The sequence below is a fragment of the Rhinolophus sinicus genome, linkage group LG07, assembly GCF_036562045.2.
Source record: "Rhinolophus sinicus isolate RSC01 linkage group LG07, ASM3656204v1, whole genome shotgun sequence".
Lineage (NCBI taxonomy): Eukaryota > Metazoa > Chordata > Mammalia > Chiroptera > Rhinolophidae > Rhinolophus > Rhinolophus sinicus.
The window spans coordinates 36,009,284-36,028,186 of record NC_133757.1 but is presented as its reverse complement, the minus strand read 5'-3'; the positions used below and the strand labels follow the sequence as shown (position 1 = coordinate 36,028,186).

General features: G+C 33.5%; 1 protein-coding gene across 1 annotated transcript in view; it reads left to right on the top strand.

Annotated features, from left to right (window-relative positions):
* Positions 1 to 18,903, top strand: part of PCDH15 (protocadherin related 15) — a 1,312,736-nt gene that overhangs the window by 936,682 nt on the left and 357,151 nt on the right. Inside the window, exons 9-10 of the mRNA XM_074339439.1 lie at positions 7,748 to 7,858; positions 18,228 to 18,398. Coding sequence (XP_074195540.1) covers positions 7,748 to 7,858; positions 18,228 to 18,398 — 282 coding nt within the window. The remainder of the gene's footprint in view (positions 1 to 7,747; positions 7,859 to 18,227; positions 18,399 to 18,903) is intronic.

Below are 18,903 nucleotides of genomic sequence, written 5' to 3'. Positions count from 1 at the left end.
ATATTTTGTCCAGAGTTTATAGGTGTTATTGATGGAAAGACTGAGTTCAAATTGGAGTTAATCAGCCATGTAGAAGCAGACAATTCCCAGTAAGTTCCTTTCTTCAATATACAGAGGGTGCCCAAAAAATGTATACACATTTTAAGAAAGCAAATAAGTGTATTAAAATTGTAATACTCAACATATACTGATGACAAAAGATGAATGCCAGTCACATTTGACTTCTGCAATTACAAGAGGTACTCAAAGTGGTTGCCATCATTGTAATTTTAATGTAGTCTTTTTCCTTTCTTAAAATGTGTATACATTTTTTGGCACCCTCTGTATTTTTAGAAAACTTTTACTCTTACCTGTTTCTGCTTCTGAACCAACAACAGCAGCAATGATAGAAGCATTTCAAAATTTCAAAAACTAAAACGTAATATATATTCATTTCATGTATGACTATGGATCTGCAGTGATAAACTGTCAGCTAGTTTGCCACTGGTACTAGTTTGTAACCAGGACACTGACATTCCAAATCTGTTTCAGGCTGTTTTCTCTACAAGAAAGGGAACCTTGGAGAAAGTATTGAAAAGGGAGCAGAACCAGAGTTGTCGATTCATCTCACTATATTAAAAAAGAGGATATTTTTTTTTCCAATAAAAGAATATATGTGAGGATACCCTCAAAGGTATTCCTAAATATCAGAGAAGTAAAAACAAACAAACATATATATATATATATGTATATATATATGTATATATATGTATGTATATATATATACATATATATCTTTATATATATATATAAAGATATATGTGTATATATCTTTATATATATATATATTATGCATATATATGCATGTATATATTATATATAGATGTATATATAATCACTTAAAATTACTAAGTTGAAGTCTCAGAAAATGTAGTAATTATCAATTACCATTACTATATGTCACCACTAATCCTTGAGTTAAGTCTTAGGGAATAGCAAAAGGTATCCATTGTCTATTGCTGCATACAAACTAACATAAGCATAGAAGCTTAAAACAACACACACTTATTTTCTCATAGTTTGTGGGCCCTAAGCATCTGGAAACAATTTAGCTCTGCCTAGACTCTCACTAAATTGCAATCTAGATGTTGAACAGATTAGTTCTCCTATGGAAGCTTGAGTAGAGAAGAATTCCCTAGCAAGTAAACTCAGATTGCTGTCAGAATTCATCTCTTTATGGCTGTAGGGCAAAGGGACTTGGTTGTTACTATCTGTTGGCTGGAGGTTGCTCTCAGCTCTTACAGAGCACCCTTAGTTCCTTAGCTGCTTACTTCATCAAACTTGCAGGGAGAGAATCCAGTGCTAGTCTGTTTGCAAGATGGAATCTTATGTAACATAATGCAATCACAAGAGTAGCAGTTTATCACCTATGCCATATGCTATTGGTTAGAAGAAAGTCTGAGGTCCTGCCCAGTCAGGAGCAGGGACTACCAAAAGGTAAACTTGCTTATCAGGAAGTGCAGATAGAGAAGGCATCCTTTAGAATATGTCTGTCATACCTACTATAATATTCAGCATGACTGTCATCATTTTTGAATATCATATCAATAGATTTAATTACAAAAATATGTTTGAGTCTTTTTTTTTAAACATATTTACACAAAAGAGAAGGAAGGTTCTATCCTGGTCTTAACAGAGGGTAAAACAAGATGGTCATTTGAATTATTATGAATGTTTTTACCCTGCCTATATTTTCCTTATGATATGGATGGACAATTATACTAGGAGATGTGGAAAGAGAAAAAGTCAGCATTTTTGCTATCTCAAATCATAAGATTTAAATTATAGTCAAATGTTGCAAACTTTTCACCAAAACAAAGCATTTTTATTCCGTCTAGGAAAAAAAATCAGAATAGTTCAAATTGAGCTTTTATTCTTGCCATTCTTTTTATTGAATTTTATTTACAAAAAGGAAGGAATAAGTCTGGGGATAAAGACCTACTGTACTAATTGACCAAATTTAAGGCAAAAACATTTGTGCTGTTTCCAAAAATTTCTGATTCTTCCTGTCTTTGGAGACATGCCAACAGTGTACTATTTTTTTTTTCCTTGAAGGAAATTACATTCTCTGTGTAATGAAATGTAAGCTCAAAAAACCAAGTACAATTCACAATTTCCCCTTCCACTGCTGCAGTGATTGGAGAAAAAAAGCATGTTGAGGTGAAACACCAATTAGCCTGAGGCCCTGAGGACAACATCAGCAGAGCCTACTTGCTAAGATGTTAGTGTAGATATGTAGAATGAGTAAGAAATAAAACGTTCTTAGTTTAAGGGTTAAGCCATTAATTTGGGGATTTTGTTCCTGCATCATAACCTACCCTTCCTTGACTGATATATTCAGACAAAAATAATTTAGTAAATGTTTCAATATTAATGTCTTCTAGACAGTGAACTAGAGGAATTTGAACTACGATCATCACAGTTATTGTGAAACACAATTTTTTGTGCCTTCATGGTAATGCAAACACCATCCATAATACAAGGAACTAATTAAATTGCTTAAAAATAAACAACAAGAAAAACTCTTTAAAATGGGTCAGAATTTGTCATCACATGTTCTGCAGAAATTTTCATTTTGGGGAGTTTGTCTTACAAAATCGCAGTTATAATAGGTATCATTCTGATATTTTAAATCCTATTGTTAAGTCAGATTAATAAAACTATTCATATAATAGATGATCTTGTCACTTTTAGAAACTAACTTTTTTAATGCCAGACTGAAGTGATGTTTATTCACCATTTTAAGAGATTTGGCCTAACGTGGTAAGGAGGAAACTGATGACATATCCCTTATAGCAGTCTCTAGTGGACAAAGGAAGCAGCACAGCGTCTCTATTAACTACCACCGCCACTTAGAAAACCACTGAGGATGTTGAAGCAGTATGTGTGGAGAGCTTCTTTCTTGGAAATACAAGAACGTTGTTTCAGTGTGTGGTGACATCTTTTGTCATTTCCTCCGAAGTAGATTGACCTTCTTTTGTAATATGCTGGACTCCTTATAGCTTTGAGAAAATTGAGAAAAAATGAGCCATAATTTATTTTGTGATGTGTAAGTATGTAATGCAATTGAATTTCCCGAGTCAGGAAGTTAAAACCACAGTTTAAATACAAAACGTTTTTTAACAAATCATCCTCATGAAACAGTTGTGTATATAAGTCAAAGTCCCAATTAAAATAGTCTGGGCTAAGCAAAAATGGTATTACTTACTTTTAAATAGGTTACTAAGAACCTGTCCTCATACTTTAATAATGTTTTAACAGGTTGCATTATATCATGGCAATCTAATGATTTGATAAAGTCATATTATTATTATTATTATTATACAAACATTCTTGTTTAGATCGTTGTCTGTAGTCCTTCTTTGTGTAAAACTTTGAACCCAGATCTTTTTCTCAACAACTAAAATTTTCACTTTACAACATACGTGCCTCTGAAGCCAACCAGAAACTTCTAAACACAATTTCCTAGGGAATTGGTTAGAACAAGGTACAATTAACTGCATTGCAATCTTTAATGTATTCTTAAATAGGCATATATACATGCATATATATATATATTTGTGTGTATATATGTATGTATATATGTATGTATATATGCATGTATATATATATGTACACACACACACACACATATATATATATATATTTATATATTTGTTTGTATGTATGTAGAGTTAAGTTTGTATGAAATAGAGAAACAATGATCAGAGTGTTGATATTCTACTAGGAGCAAATTAATGTACTGCTCAAATCCCAGTCACTTTTGAGTAGACAGGGCCTCATAATCTTGCTTAATCCTCCATTTTCCCTTCAAGTAATTAGATTAGGGAAGTTATTAAAACAAGGGCAACCAACCTATACATGGGTCAGCAGCTAATGGTGTGGTGGCCTGATTTAATCAGTGACAAGCTTAGGACTGAATATAGACTGATTAGGACAAAGAGTTAGTGCTGTTGCCTGGAACTAAGAGGTAAAGTCATAGTAACATTCAGGGTGAACAAATGGGGCAGCCTGAAAAGCCTGGGGAAAGAGAGAGAGAGAGAGAGAGAGAGAGAGAGAGAGAGAGAGATTCCAAGAAACAATTATAAGAAATATTTTGCAGCCTGTGAGAGAGAGAGAAAATTTCCTTGTTAACTAAATTTCCACCAACCCGTACCAACACAGTTATAGGTCCAGTGAGGCATATTTGTACCTTGGCTCTGTTCTTAGATCACCAGCACCTGACATCAAGTTAGTTGGTTAACCTAATACATCTAGCTCTAAAATAAATAAATAAATAAACAAATAAATGAATGAATGAATGAATGAATATTTTACAAGTATATTTAGAAGCTTATTGTTGTGTTGAGGTTATAAGCAAATTCAAAAACTCTTAATATGTTTAACTTCATCCTCTCCATTTCATAATCCAGTGTTTCACAAAGTATATCCTGCGTTAGAATCATCTGAGAGTTTTATTAGGAATTGTAGTCTTCTGATAATTTTTTTGAATTTTTGGAAGATGCTGGGAATTTGTAATCTAAATGATACATTTATATGATCCTTATATACTCTAAATTTTGAGAATCATCATCACATTCCGTTATGGCCTTATCATATAATATTAAACAACAACAAAACAACAACAAAACTTTATTTTTTGCTATTTTTTTCCTCCTTAGGTTAAGCTCCAGAAATATTATTAGAGCAGGACGTTTACCTCAAGTTGATCAAATCCAATATTATACTTACTAGAAGAAAAATAAAGAATACCTTTAAGATATTTCCACATGTGCTTCTAAATCTTCTTATGATTATTATTCTACTGTTATTGAGATAGAAGGGACACTTGATAAATACTTACTTAATTTAAAAATATTAGTTACTTTTAATACAAAGGCATTCTATATCTAATAATACCTAAACAATACTGATTATAAAGAAGATATTCTCAATATGTTTCTTGCAACAATAGTGTTTTATGAAACACCTAGCAAAATGAAAATCTCAAATATCTATAAAAGATAGACTTAGCTAATAAGTTCAACTATAAAGGGCTCTAAGAACAATACAATTCCTAATTATTGTACTGTTTATAACAATTCTACAAATGTCCATTGAAAATTGTCAACTAAAACAAGATCACAAACATCCATTAAGTTGCTTTGCTAGAGACATAAAGATAAGTATCTCCAAACCATAGACTGAGATTCTTGAGAAATCTGTGAGGGGAAAAGGAAAATACATAAATAGCAAGGGTTTAGAAAAAATAATGTAATAGCAGATGAAAATTTTAATTCTAAGTTGGACAATGAAGGATTCACTGAGTAGGACTTGCAAGATTTACTAAGAGAAATGAGGGATAGGATGTTTAGGCAGGAGATAGTAAAAATAAATGTCAGGTATGAAGAGTCATGGTGTATGTAGGCAAGACAGGACTACAAGACGACATATAAATAAGAGATAATAATGTACCAAAGTGCTTGTAGATGCAAATAATAGAAAACTAAATTGAAAATGGCTTAGCGGACAAGGTCATTTATTATCTCTCATAGTAATTTGATCAGAGTTGAGGAATTTGTTCAGCAACTCAGAGACAACAAGATCTAGGCTCTTTCCATTTCTTTGCTCTGTTATCCTCAGCATATTATTTGCTTATAGATTAACACTATCAATAGTCCCCAAATGACTGTTGAAGCTCCAGATTTTATATCCTTACAGCAGCATCTATAAGCAGCATCTATAAGAAAATGGAACATTCTCTCTCTCTCTCTCTCTCTCTCTCTCTCTCTCTCTCTCTCTCTCGCTCTCTCTTTCTTCTCTCTCTCTCCTATTAAGAAAAATTATTCACGTTACCTATGTCCCCTAAAGCACAGATACACCAGTTATTTGAACTCACTTAGAGTTTTGAGTCCAGGGATGAAGTGTCTGATTGGTAAGCAATTCAAAGTATCTTCCATATATATGCGAGAAATTTACGTATGTCTCTATAGTTGAGTCTCTAAATATTTAACAACCCTATAACACATTGAATTGTGTTTTACAGTGTAAATGTTGATTACTAACTAAATTTTCCTTATAATTATCTTAGATATTTATCTTAAACCATTTTAGACTCCCCTGGCATAATCAAGAGTCCCACTCAAAGACATAAACAATGTTCCAATGGGCAAAACTTTAGGGAAAATGTCAATTGCTTGTTTTTAACTGTAAATGTTCTTCATGGTATGTTTTCTATATTTAAAATTACTTTTTAAATGACTGTATCCAAGAAGATCTGCAAAGCCAATTACATTAGCATTGATTTATATATATATATATATATATATATATATATATATATATATATATATATATATCCATATCCGTGGGTACGCTGTGTGTGTGCATGTGTATCAGAAAGAGAGGGTATCAGGAAGAGAGGGAGAGAAAGAGGAAGAGGGAGAGATCACAACTCTTCATGATATTCAAGGTTAATTTGCCCACATGTTCCTGAATGAGCTTGAGATGGGAAATTTGTATTAGCCTTGAGTTAGCTTTTCTCTTATTAATTCTTAGTTCCTAAGTGACTCCCCTTGTGTTGGCTGAGGGTGTACACACACACACACACACACACACACACACACACACACAGAGGCACACACAGTTCCCTATTTTCTTTCTTTTTCCTTCCTTCCTTCCTTCCTTCCTTCCTTCCTTCCTTCCTTCCTTCCTTCCTTCCTTTCTTTTTTCTTTCTTCCCTTCTCCTACTTCTTTTTTCCTCCTTCTGCTCCTCTTTCGTCCTCCTCCCCTCCACTTCCTCCCCCATCTCCTTCTCCTCCTCCTGTAACAACCTAATATAGATCCAAGCTAAGTATTTTTTCTGGTGCCTTCAACCACATGCACAATCAGAACTAATAAAACAACCAACTGAACAAAACGTTCCAGTTCTGGAGTAAAAATTATTTGTTGTGGTGTTGAGAGTATTTTATCAGTCTTCAAAATGGCTCTAAGATACAAGAGTGATATAAGATATTTTTAAGGCTAAGAGACTGATCTTATAAATTATATTCTCTTGAAGTGTGAATACACTCTCTTACACTGAGGGCTGCTTATACAGAGTAATACTGCTGGAAGGCACAGTACAGGTTGCCATATGACTTGCATGTTACCGGGAAGGCACTCAGTTACTGAGAGGGTTGGAGATTAAACTAATGAGCAGCAGTTCTGAAGCTTGAAACAATGATAATAATAACCTATAACTTAAATTATTTTTCACAAAAATACAGTGTTTCAAGTTAATAGTTGTATTTAATTCTTGAAAATGCTGAGAAAACAGAATGGGCACCAGTGTTGAAAAGGAGTATTATGTAGAAATTACAAATTGGAATGTTCAGATCCTTTGGAGATAAAACAAATTGTGAAAAGATAATATAACAGGGAAGATTTTCAGATACCTGGACTTTAATTTAGAAGTATCCCACGGCTGTTGATGGGTAACCTGATAATATACAAAAAACTATCACAGGAAACAAGTTTCCTAGTTATCACTATTAAGGGACTCCAATGAACCACTGATCAAAATGAAAGTTCTTAGAAGAATGTTAAATCTGAAGCATATACTCACATTCTATTTTCAGATGATCAGCGTGCTATCTGTAACTTTCAAGGGGATAAAACTACTATATTGAATTGTCTAATTCATCTTACATTCAAATGATCTCAAATCTGTATCTTTACCTATTTGCAGACATCCAACGACACCTTTGAAATACCCCTCATGTTGACTGGAGACGTAGTGTTAAGGAAGAGGCTCAACTATGAAGATAAGACTCAATACTTTGTCATCATCCAAGCCAATGTGAGTATTTAATTTATCTTACTTTCCTCACGTGAACTTAGGAAGTAAAGCACTCAACCAAAATGTATATAAGTGTTCTTAGAGAACTCAGTGAGTTTTGCAGCCGCAAAAGGGTAGTCCTGCCCTCATTGCAGTGTATGTATTTTATTCTTCTACATAGAGACTGGAATAAAGTGGGAGGATTGTTTCCACACACTGTAAACTTCACTCTCTGAATCAGTAGTACCCACTCTTCAATAATTTACTGTTAGCTCATACTGAAGTATTTCTCAAAACATGATCCACAAAACAACTGCAGCAGAATCATTTTGGGAACATAACAAAAATGCAGATTCCTGAACTCAACTTCAGACCCTCTGAATAAAAATTTCACAGGGTAGATGTCGAATAACTGCATTTTTTTTATTATCTACACAGGTGATTCCAAAGTACATGAAATGTATAGAACTGCTGAATCGGTAATCTTTACCCTGATGGCTGTACTTACTGAACAGTTGTTCATTAAATATTAGCTGCTGTGACCATAACCATGATATGTCGACCATAGTAACAGAAAACCTGAAAAACAGTTGCTTACGGGTACATAACCTTGACATTTATTATTATTATTGTTATATATTTAAATAAAATCTCTAGATTGATATGGCTCAAGTGATGGTTTGACAGTTCAAATATATCACCAAGGACTTGGATTCCTTGTATCCTTAAACTCTGCCCTTCCTTTGAAATTTGGTTATGTTTCCAATGCCTTATCTGCCATGTGCTAGTGAATACCATAGTCATAAGCAACACAAAGGTATTTCAAGTTCGAGCATAAGTAGGTGGAAAGGGTGGTAAAGCTTGAACTCTTTTTATGTTTGTTTATTCTGTCTCCAGTTATCTGAGAGGAAACTTTCCCTGTGTCCTTTCCTACCCAACTTCCACTACAGAATTAGATTGCGTAAGTCATCATAACAGAAAGGAAAGTTGAGGAAGTTTGTGTGTGGTAAAGGGGCATGAGATAATCTCTGGATGACAGCAAGTGTGGCTCCTCTCCTGGAGTTGGGCAATGGATGACCTGAAAAAAAAAAAAAAGTGTTGGTAAGGGGAAGAAGGGGACAAACATTTTTAGGAAAAACAAACAAACAAACAAACAAAAATAACAGGACAAGACACAGATAGCTTCTAACATTGAAAAGTCCCATAACTAGTGGCAGGGCCATGTTCTGTAAAGGTAGTTAGGCTCTGAAGCCAGGTTGTGTCTTTAATGACTCCTATGCATTGTAATCTTATTCATGTAGCAGAATAGAAAGACAGCAGGGAATGTGTCCAAAGGAAAGTATCCTCCATTAGCTGTTCTGAACAAGTTTATAATGGACCACCCTTATCTCCAGTTTCCCTTTGTGCCATTTCTGTTATGCTTGGTCAACCACAGTCTGAAAATATTAAATGGAAAATTCCAAAAATAAACAATTCAATAAGCAATTCATAAGGTTTAAATTGCCTGCCTTTCTGAGTAGTGTGATGAAATCTTGTGCTGACATGCTCCTTCCTGCACAGGAAGTGAATCATCCCTTTGTCCAGTGTAACCATAGTGTCTATTCTACCTGCCTGTTTGTTACCGTGTTTCCCCCAAAATAAGACCTAGCCAGACAATCAGCTCTAATGTGTCTTTTAGAGGAAAAGTTAATATAAGACCCAGTCTTATTTTACTATAATATAAAACCAGGTCTTATAATATAATAATATAATGTAATATAATATAATATAATGCCGGGTCTTATATTCATTTTTGCTCCAAAAGACACGTTAGATCTGATTGTTCGGCTAGGTCTTATTTTTGGGGAAACAGGGTAGTCATTTAGTAGCCTAATTGTTGCAGCATTGAAGTGCTATGTACAAGTAAACCTTTTTTATGTAATAATGGCCCCAAAGTCATCCATATAACTTTTATTACAGTATATTGTTAAAATTATTCTATTTGATCATTAGTTACTATTGCTGATCTCTTTCTGTGCTTAATTTATAAATTAAACTTTATCATTTATATGTATACAGCGGGAATAAAACATAGTATATATAGAGTTTGGATTATCCATGGTTTTAGGCATACACTGGGATTCTTGGAATGTATCCCACAGATAAGGGGTGTAAAGAAACAAAATTCAACCAAGTAAATTTGAAGATTTAATTGGTTTTATTAAGCAATGCATAAATCTGGCAGCATCCATCCAACAAGTAGGTTGCTAGAAGGGATTGTATAAAATGGAAGGATTTTATAGGAAGAAGGGTGGAGTAGAGGACCTATTAACAATAGAAAATAAATAATTTTAGGTTAGGATATCCCCATTTTTGAGAGGGAAGAGAAAGCCTAGGGTTTTATCATGAAATTCGCCTCTTCCTCCTTTGGGGAATGAAGGTGTCATGTGCTAGATTACCTTACCACCAGTGCTGGACCAGAAAATTCCAAACTGGTTGGTTAAGGTTACATTCCTGGCAAAGATCAAAATTGCAGTTAGGTCAGGTATTAAATCCAGGTTTGGTATCATGGCTTTTAGAACAAGTGACAGCATTTGGTGTCTGTGGTTTTCTTTTTAACAGAGGGAATTGTTATATATGCAACAAAGTGTCACTAAATGTTTTCTTTTTTCTTTTTTTTTTTTTTTACCTTCTTAGAGATGTTTCACCAGAAAGGGAATATATATGTGTATATGTACGTGTGTGGGTAGATTTGATGGAAATCTAATTTTTGAAGCCAAATTTCTTGACTTTCATTCTAAATTCATAAGGTTTCTGTTTTGTTTTATTTTCAGTTCAGTGTGGGCTGTCTTGGTATCCAGTGAAAGAGACTAGAGAAAACTGGATATAGGAAAAAATAAAATCTGTGAAATAGGGACTCTTAGAACTCCTCAAAAACACTGAAATATTTTTTAAAAAAATGTTTGCTATTAAGTGAGAATGCAAACATAAGATACACTTTTCTATGTCTGACTCAGAATCTCTAAAAAATTTCCAAAAAGAAAAGTCAGATTGCTATGACATGTATCTGAAAGCTAATTTTTATTGTGCTATTTAAAATGAGCTAATTCTTTTTTTTTAATGAACTGTTTTCTTCTAAGTTTTTTTTTTTTTTTTTTTTTTTTTCTAATTGGGGAAGGGGAACAGGACTTTATTGGGGAACAGTGTGTTCTTCCAGGCCTTTTTTCCAAGTCAAGTTGTTGTCCTTTCAGTCTTAGTTGTGGAGGGCGCAGCTCATCTCCAGGTCCAGTTGCTGTTTTCTAGTTGCAGGGGGCACACCACCATCCCTTGCGGGAGTCCAACCGGCAACCTTGTGGTTGAGAGGACGCACTCCAACCAACTGAGCCATCCAGGAGCTCAGCGGCAGCTCAGCTCAAGGTGCCATGTTCAATTTTAGTTGCAGGGGTGCTGCCCACCATCCCTTGCGGGACTTGAGGAATTGAACTGGCAACCTTGTGGTTGAGAGACTGCGCTCCAACCAACTGAGCCATCTGGGAGGCAGCTCAGCTCAAGGTGCTATGTTCAATCTTAGTTGCAGGGGGCGGAGCCCACCATCCCTTGCGGGACTCAAACCGGCAACCTTGTGATTGAGAGCCCACTGGCCCATGTGGGAATCGAACCAGCAGCCTTCGGAGTTAGGAGCATGGAGCTCTAACTGCCTGAGCCACCGGGCCAGCCCCCTAATTTCTTTTTTAAAGAAATTCAAGCTAACAGAATTCTGAACTGTTCTCTAATTTTAAATATTTATAAAGACATCTGGAACAATTTGTATGCAATTCGCTAGACTAACTAGGTTTAGAGTGATCAGTTTTTAGCATGTCAGGGATAAAATTGTGAAACAGAAGGATATACATGAATCATTGAAAGGGATGAATGGAATGGGCAAGAAGTTGAAAGATTTGTATTTATCTATAAAAATGACTTTTACATAAATTTAAATCACACAGTACAAAATGTGAAAGTTAAGTATAGGAGAGTATATGTTTTGGTGTTCATAAAAGTTTTCAGAATTATAGTCTTTTAAAAGTTGTAGAATATACTGAAGTTGGGATGTATAACAAATATTCATCTATGCTTAAGTTATATTTGATTTTGTTTTTTGGCATGGAATTGATAGTTACCCTTATGACTGTCATGAGAGGCAGTGAGTGAAGTATAGTCAAACGCCTGAACTCTAGAACCACATGGCCTGGATTAAATAATATCCCAGTTCGGCCATTTACTAGTTGTCTGACTTTGGGTATGCTCTGTATGTCGGTTTCCTAACTAGTAAAATGAGGATATTAATGACACATAACATAGAGGGTCCTTGTGAGAATTACCAAGTTAGCAAACAAAAATGTATTTAGACTAAAGCTTAGAACATACTCTGATATCATGACAGTATTGCATGAACTACTTAAGTATCAGTACTTTACTGTTTAAAAATGGATAATTAAAAATGTAATTACCATGAGAAAAGTTTTATACATATATATATATATATATATATATATATATATATATGTATGCAGTATATGTATGTAGTATATGTTCATGTACTGTTAACCTTAGTAGTTAATGCCATATTTTTTCCAAAATATTATAATATATCATGTTCCCACAAATTATAAAGAAGAATGTCCATTGTCCCTACATTTTAGATATATAATTTATTAATACTTAAGACAGTGGGTTATTGGAGCTGGAACACTGTCTCATATTTGCTTGAATATCAATGTAGGTATCTCTTCCCAATTCTTTGTTCAGTGACCTCACATTTTTGTCTTTGGTGGGAGTATTTACATAACAGAAAGTGATAAATGCTGCAAATCAGGGCTTCTTGTCTCAAAGAGCTGGTTGTAAAGACATTTACTGCTTTGTATATATCAATATCTATATAATTTAATATTTATGTTTATGTAGGATAATGATATCAAATATCTAAAATATATTTCTAATTATTCTTTTATATTATTATTTTATTGTTTATTAATAGTATATAAACCAAAGTACAAGGTGAACCATGTGCATCAATAACCTACATATTCTCTTAAAGTTATAAAAAGAGTTGAAATACAAGCAATCAATTTTAACTTTAAAGTCGATGTTATCTAAGAGGCTAGAGGTCTGATGATAATTACTGAACATTTCTCAGCTTTGGCTTTGCTTTGCTTATAGTACATATATTTGATTGATTTGCAAAGGGAGTCATTAAAATTTTCAAATTTCCTGGGAGATTTGTTTTTTAATCTGTGTGAAAATGTTATGATTCTTAATTAAGTTGGAAGAGTTTTGGTTGACCCACATTAGAAAATGTATGACTTGTTTTCTTGATAATATTCACAACATTATTACCCACAAATACCCAATGAGGGAATGATCAATTGTAGAGAAAAGAAGAAAACAATCTCAGAAAGGAAGTTCAGAGAAGTAATAATCAAGAAGGTTTACATTTGTTGAAATTTCCAATACATTCTGTTACCACAAACTAATTTTTATGTTTTCCTAAGTCACAAAAGAATAAAACTCATCTCTATAGATTTTCTTCAAATCCAACTCTCTTTTGTACCACTCTTATCCTGAGAAGAAATACTAAGGGCCCTTAAGTACTCAAGAGCCCTTAAATAATTATCAGAAAGGAAAAGTTTACATTTCATTTAGAATCATAGCAAGAATAATTTCTGAATTACCGTGTTTCCCCAAAAATAAGACCTAGCTGGACAATCAGCTCTAATGCATCTTTTGGAACAAAAATTAATATAAGACCGGGTCTTATATTATATTATGCTATATAAGACCCGGTCTTATAGTAAAAATATGAAAAATCTAGAGAAGAGACTTAGCTGTCTTTTATAGCAAGATATTTTATTATAGTTTCTAAAAATATAAAATTAATATTTTATTGTTAACTCTGTCTTTTCTCTTAATGACTATGCATATTCAAAAAAGTGTGTAAACTGTAAGGGAAAAAACCTTTTATCTTATTTCTTCTAGTTTTTTTTTTTTTTTTTGCTGTTTGTTTGTTTGCTTTTGTCTGGTCTAATAATTAAATTGACATAAGACAGAGTAACAGGAGGAAAACAATTTAATTTTATATGTACAGGAACCCCATAAAAAATATGAAACTCAAAGAAATAACTAAAACAGTCATCTTTTATAGCTTTAGACAAGGAAACAGTAAATTTGTGAAGAATTGGAAAAAAAAAAAGGTGGGGGTGATTTGAGCATTAGATAGTAAATTAGTGAAGAAGTAACAAAGTTTGTTTACAGCCTTCTTGGCCCTAAATTTCCTGTTTCTGGCAATAAAGATGCCTTCTACATTTCCAGGTATAGGTAAAGTACTTTTCATCTGGGAGATATAATTTCTGCTTTCAGAACAAAGGAGAGTCAGAGTGTCCTTCTTGCATGTCTGTTTCTCAAGAAACATTAATTCAAAATCATCAATATGCCAAAGTGGCATATGTTGGGGTGGCGTCTTCTGTTCTCCTTCAAAACGTTGCAATTATATGGGTTTGGAGATAGAAATCACTTTCTATATTTTTAGATTCAAGCTATGTAAACAACTTTTCAGAAATAAACCCAACCAACCTGTCTACTTCCTACTGATAAATGGAATACGTGCTGATATTACACCCACTGTGTCTAGTTTTGACAGTTTCTTGGGCATATTCTGGAGAGTGACACTGAAATGGGAGGATGGTGGTCAATTATTTAGCAAACATTTATAAAATGCTCAAGTAATGAAGATATGGAAGCATATGGGGAACTAAAATATGATACTATCCTGTCTACTAGTATGCATAAAATTTAAGAAAAAATAGGTAAATGTTTCAAACTAAAAAACTTTCTAAAAACAACAACAATAAAAACAAAACGAATATGCTTCTAAAGTGGTTTAGACCAAGGCAATCTTATTGTCGCTGTTTACTTTTCTGAATATAGAAATTTAACCAAATCAAGTTGCTAGGATAACTTTTAAATTTTCAATCAGTGATATTCCAACTATCACTGGTGACCAAAAGCAAGACAGAAATCTCTGAGGTCTTCAGTAATTTAGTTAAGGTCAAAAGACTCAGGGCAACTCTAATTATGTTGAAATATATATATTTTTCTTTCTCTACTGCAAATACCTGATAAAGTAATGAATAAGTCTTTAATGTATGTGTCTATGAGTGACTTTGGTAGGTACTTCTAGCCATTTTATTAATTTAAACACTACTTGAATACTGAGTATGTAAATGTTGAAAGTCTCTTTATTCCAGCTCCTATGACATTACCTCAAAAATAAATCAGAATATCTGCATGTCTTGCACTCATTTTAAAGTTGGGTTACATAGAATTTCATAGTATTTGTTAGAGTCCACATCTTTCCTGGCCCCACTCCACACAATCAGCATTTAATTTAATATACTTCTAAATATAGAGGAAGTACTGATTGAATTAGAAACTAACATTTGTCTCTAGTTTGATCAAAGAATAGTGGGCAGTGAAACTATTTTACAGCAAGAAATCCTTTCAATTGAGATGAAGGGATTGAAGTCATACTTATTATCTGACAGTTAGAGCTGTTTTATTGCCTTTACATTATCACACTTGAAATATTTGCAGTTTTCTAACAATGGTTTCATTAAAAAAGTGGATTATGACAATGAGTTAGTTATCTCTGAGCTACTTATAAAAGTATTATAATTTTCTTTGAAGTTCTACTAGTCACATCCTCTTTAAAAAAATAAAAGTTCTTCCTTGCAAAATATTGACGAAAAATTCTACTTATGTAGTAAATGATTCATTCAAAAGCAATGCGTGTCTTTGATATGCCAGACATTGTGTTATAGTAGCATTCTGAAGAGTGGTACATTTTGTTGCCATCATGTGGGGCCAGATCAGAGGCTTTCAATAAAGATGCTAAGGTTTCAGGGACCAGGTCAGTATCACTTCTCTGTGAGGCATTAACCGAACGCTCCAGTTAGGTTGAATCCCCCACTGTTGAATATTTCTTATGGCTTTCTTCATTCTATATTGAAGATGTGTCTATGCTTTTAAATTCTTGCATGTTGGTTTTTATTCTGGATTCTATATATCACCTATAATGTCTTGCACAGCTGTATTCACAACTGTTATGGATGCTAATTAAAGATTTCATGTAATTGAAAGTTTAATGTTAGTAAATGTATAAATGATATGTGAAATAATAGTGCACATAGAGAAAACAAATTAAACAAACTTGGATAACTTTAAAGAGATATATTTTCCTTGTCAGTCATATTTCCTAAATGAATAAAATATTTCATTTTTAAAATGTTTACAATGTATTATTTTAGAAAGGGAAGAAAAAGAAATGAGGAAGGAAAATGAGAGAGAAGAAGGAAGGAATTTTTTGATAGTTTTTAATGTGTTTTGTATTTTCATATAGCAATTAATGAAAATGTAAACTTAATGAAATCACATAAATATGTATGTAAATAATTATGTTTTACTTATACTACTCTTGATTTCTAATGTCATTTCTTTTATCCAGAATAGCCTTTAGCAGTAGTATTTTACTAGAGAGAGCAAAACGGTTGGTTTGTTTCTTTGTTTCTTTCCTTCTCTCAGTTGCCAGGAAATTCACTTTAGACGTATTTTTTTAAGACGGATTTGGTTTGAACTAGGAGAAGATAATCATGGATTACCAAGACAACAGCAACAAAATTCAAACAGCAGATAGAAGAGAAGCTCTGAAAACCAAATAAAAGTTAACCTTTTGTAAAAGCAACTTACATTTATAAGGGGAAATCTCCATTTGCAAGGGTGTCTGCTTCTCTATATCTGGAATAGAAGGATGACAAAATCTGTAGAAGCACATCAGTGGAGAAAGTTGGGACTTAAATTTAAATAACAACCATACCCTCATTTACTGGGTTTTGCCTGAAAACCTGGCTCTCCCTCTACCAATATCGTTTTCTTTTGTCTTTAGCTGGAGAAGGTATTTCAGGTGGTGGCTTGGGTCATTTCAAGGAGGTACCCTGTTTTCCTGGGTATCTCCCAGGTATACAGAAGGTGTACATGTTATTAAATTTCTAGTTTTTTTTTTGTTTGTTTTGTTTTGTTTTTTCCTACTGTGAGTCTGCCTTTTAATATTGGGGAGTCTCAGCCAAGATAGGTAGATAGGTAGAGGAACAATTATCTGTCCTTCCCCCTGCCACAGGTTCCCTGGTCTTATTTTTTTGTTTTCCATTTAAAAATTCACATTTTATAGATCAACACTTTATATGTGAAATCTTTTCCTAGTATGAGATAAAAGCCAACATTATGTATGTCGGTAAATATACACCCTCTGTTATGCACTTGTATCCAGTTTATGGGATAGTGGCAATGACCCAAAGAGCAGAAGATAGTGAGAGATTTGTTGCTGACAGACTGAATGGAAAACAGGATTAGAAAATACTCCACTTTATCTATTACAGTGACTTGGTGATGGCACATAAGGTATAAGGCTGAGCGGCATGAAAGTGTAGACACATTTCTTCTGGGATATTAAAATAGTTTTGCCACATCCAAGATCACATAAAATGTTACTTATTTGATATTTTTTTCTTAAATTTAGATTGAGTCAGTCTTTTAACAAAATGTGTCCTAAGCAATTATAATAGAAAAACATGTGAGACATACAAAAACATTTCTCTAATAATAAGAGTACAACAGATCTGGTGGGTGTTCGACTCTTCCCTTCCCTTTATTTCCCCCTTCATTTTAAACAAAATTTATCTAATAAGCCTAAATTGCTTTAAGCATCATAAAAACAAAACAAAAAAAGAAAGAAAAAAAAGCTAGGTTGGAGTGGGGGTGAAGGAATCAAGGATTATCTGTGTTTGCTAATTGACCTTTTCAGAGGAAAAGTGAACTTTCTTGAATATTCATGATGGGAGACAGTTTCACAATTTGGAGCAAGCCTCATATGGGAGTTAGCCTCCTACCCTCCCATGGCAACTGGGAAATAGGGACTCTATCTTCCTTGATGATTACATTTCAAAGGGATGATTCCCAGGTCCTTCAGAAAAAGTCCTCGGTTACAAAACTGGCAAAAGTTTGAGCTGGAATAGACATGGGAATGCATATATTTTTTTGAATTAATGTTTTCATTTTCTTTGGTTAAATACCCAGAAGTGAAACTTCCATAATAATGTCGTAATAACTATAGTATGACAGATAGTTATTACACTTATCATGGAGGTTGTAAGGTATCTAAATGTAGAACCATTATGTGGTACACTGAAACTACCATAATATAATATTGTATATCAACTGTACTTTAATAAAAAAAATGAGCTGGGAGAAGATTGGCATCTCAAAAAGGCAGAAAAAGTTCATCTTGTTTTTTTGTTTTGTTATGTTTTCTCCTCCTTCACAGGATCGTGCACAAAATCTGAATGAACGGCGAACCACAACTACCACCCTCACAGTAGATGTTCTGGATGGAGATGACTTGGGTCCAATGTTTCTTCCTTGTGTCCTTGTACCAAACACTCGTGATTGTCGTCCAATCACCTATAAAGCTGCCATACCTGAGCTGCATACTCCGGTAAATATATTCTCATCTTTTCCCCTTCACTTACACCTCTTTAGCCCCAATGAATTCTGTTCAAGTATTTTGTAGATATATTAGGTAAGATGATCAAACTTCACTATATGTTTTTTGAAAAATACTTATATCCAAGCTCAATTTTATACACTTTGGGTAAAATTGTAGTCACAATGTATAATTATATTATTGACAGAGTAGAAAGTATGTCACAAAACCACATCCTGTTTTACACTGATGATTTAATTGTTTTTTCACCATATATCATCAGAGTCCAGTTCCCAATAAATTTTAGGAAATTCTGAGAAATAACTTCAGCATTTCCTTAAATTCACATGTAAAGATACAGTCCTAAGTCAGAAGATACACAGGTCAGCAGGATATTCTTTAGCCTCTTACAATTCTGAAATATCATTGAATATTATGCTTGGCTGTTTGGGGGTGGGAGCTAATGAATGCAAATATTTATCCCTTAAAGGTATATTTTAAAGACGCTAAAAGGTAA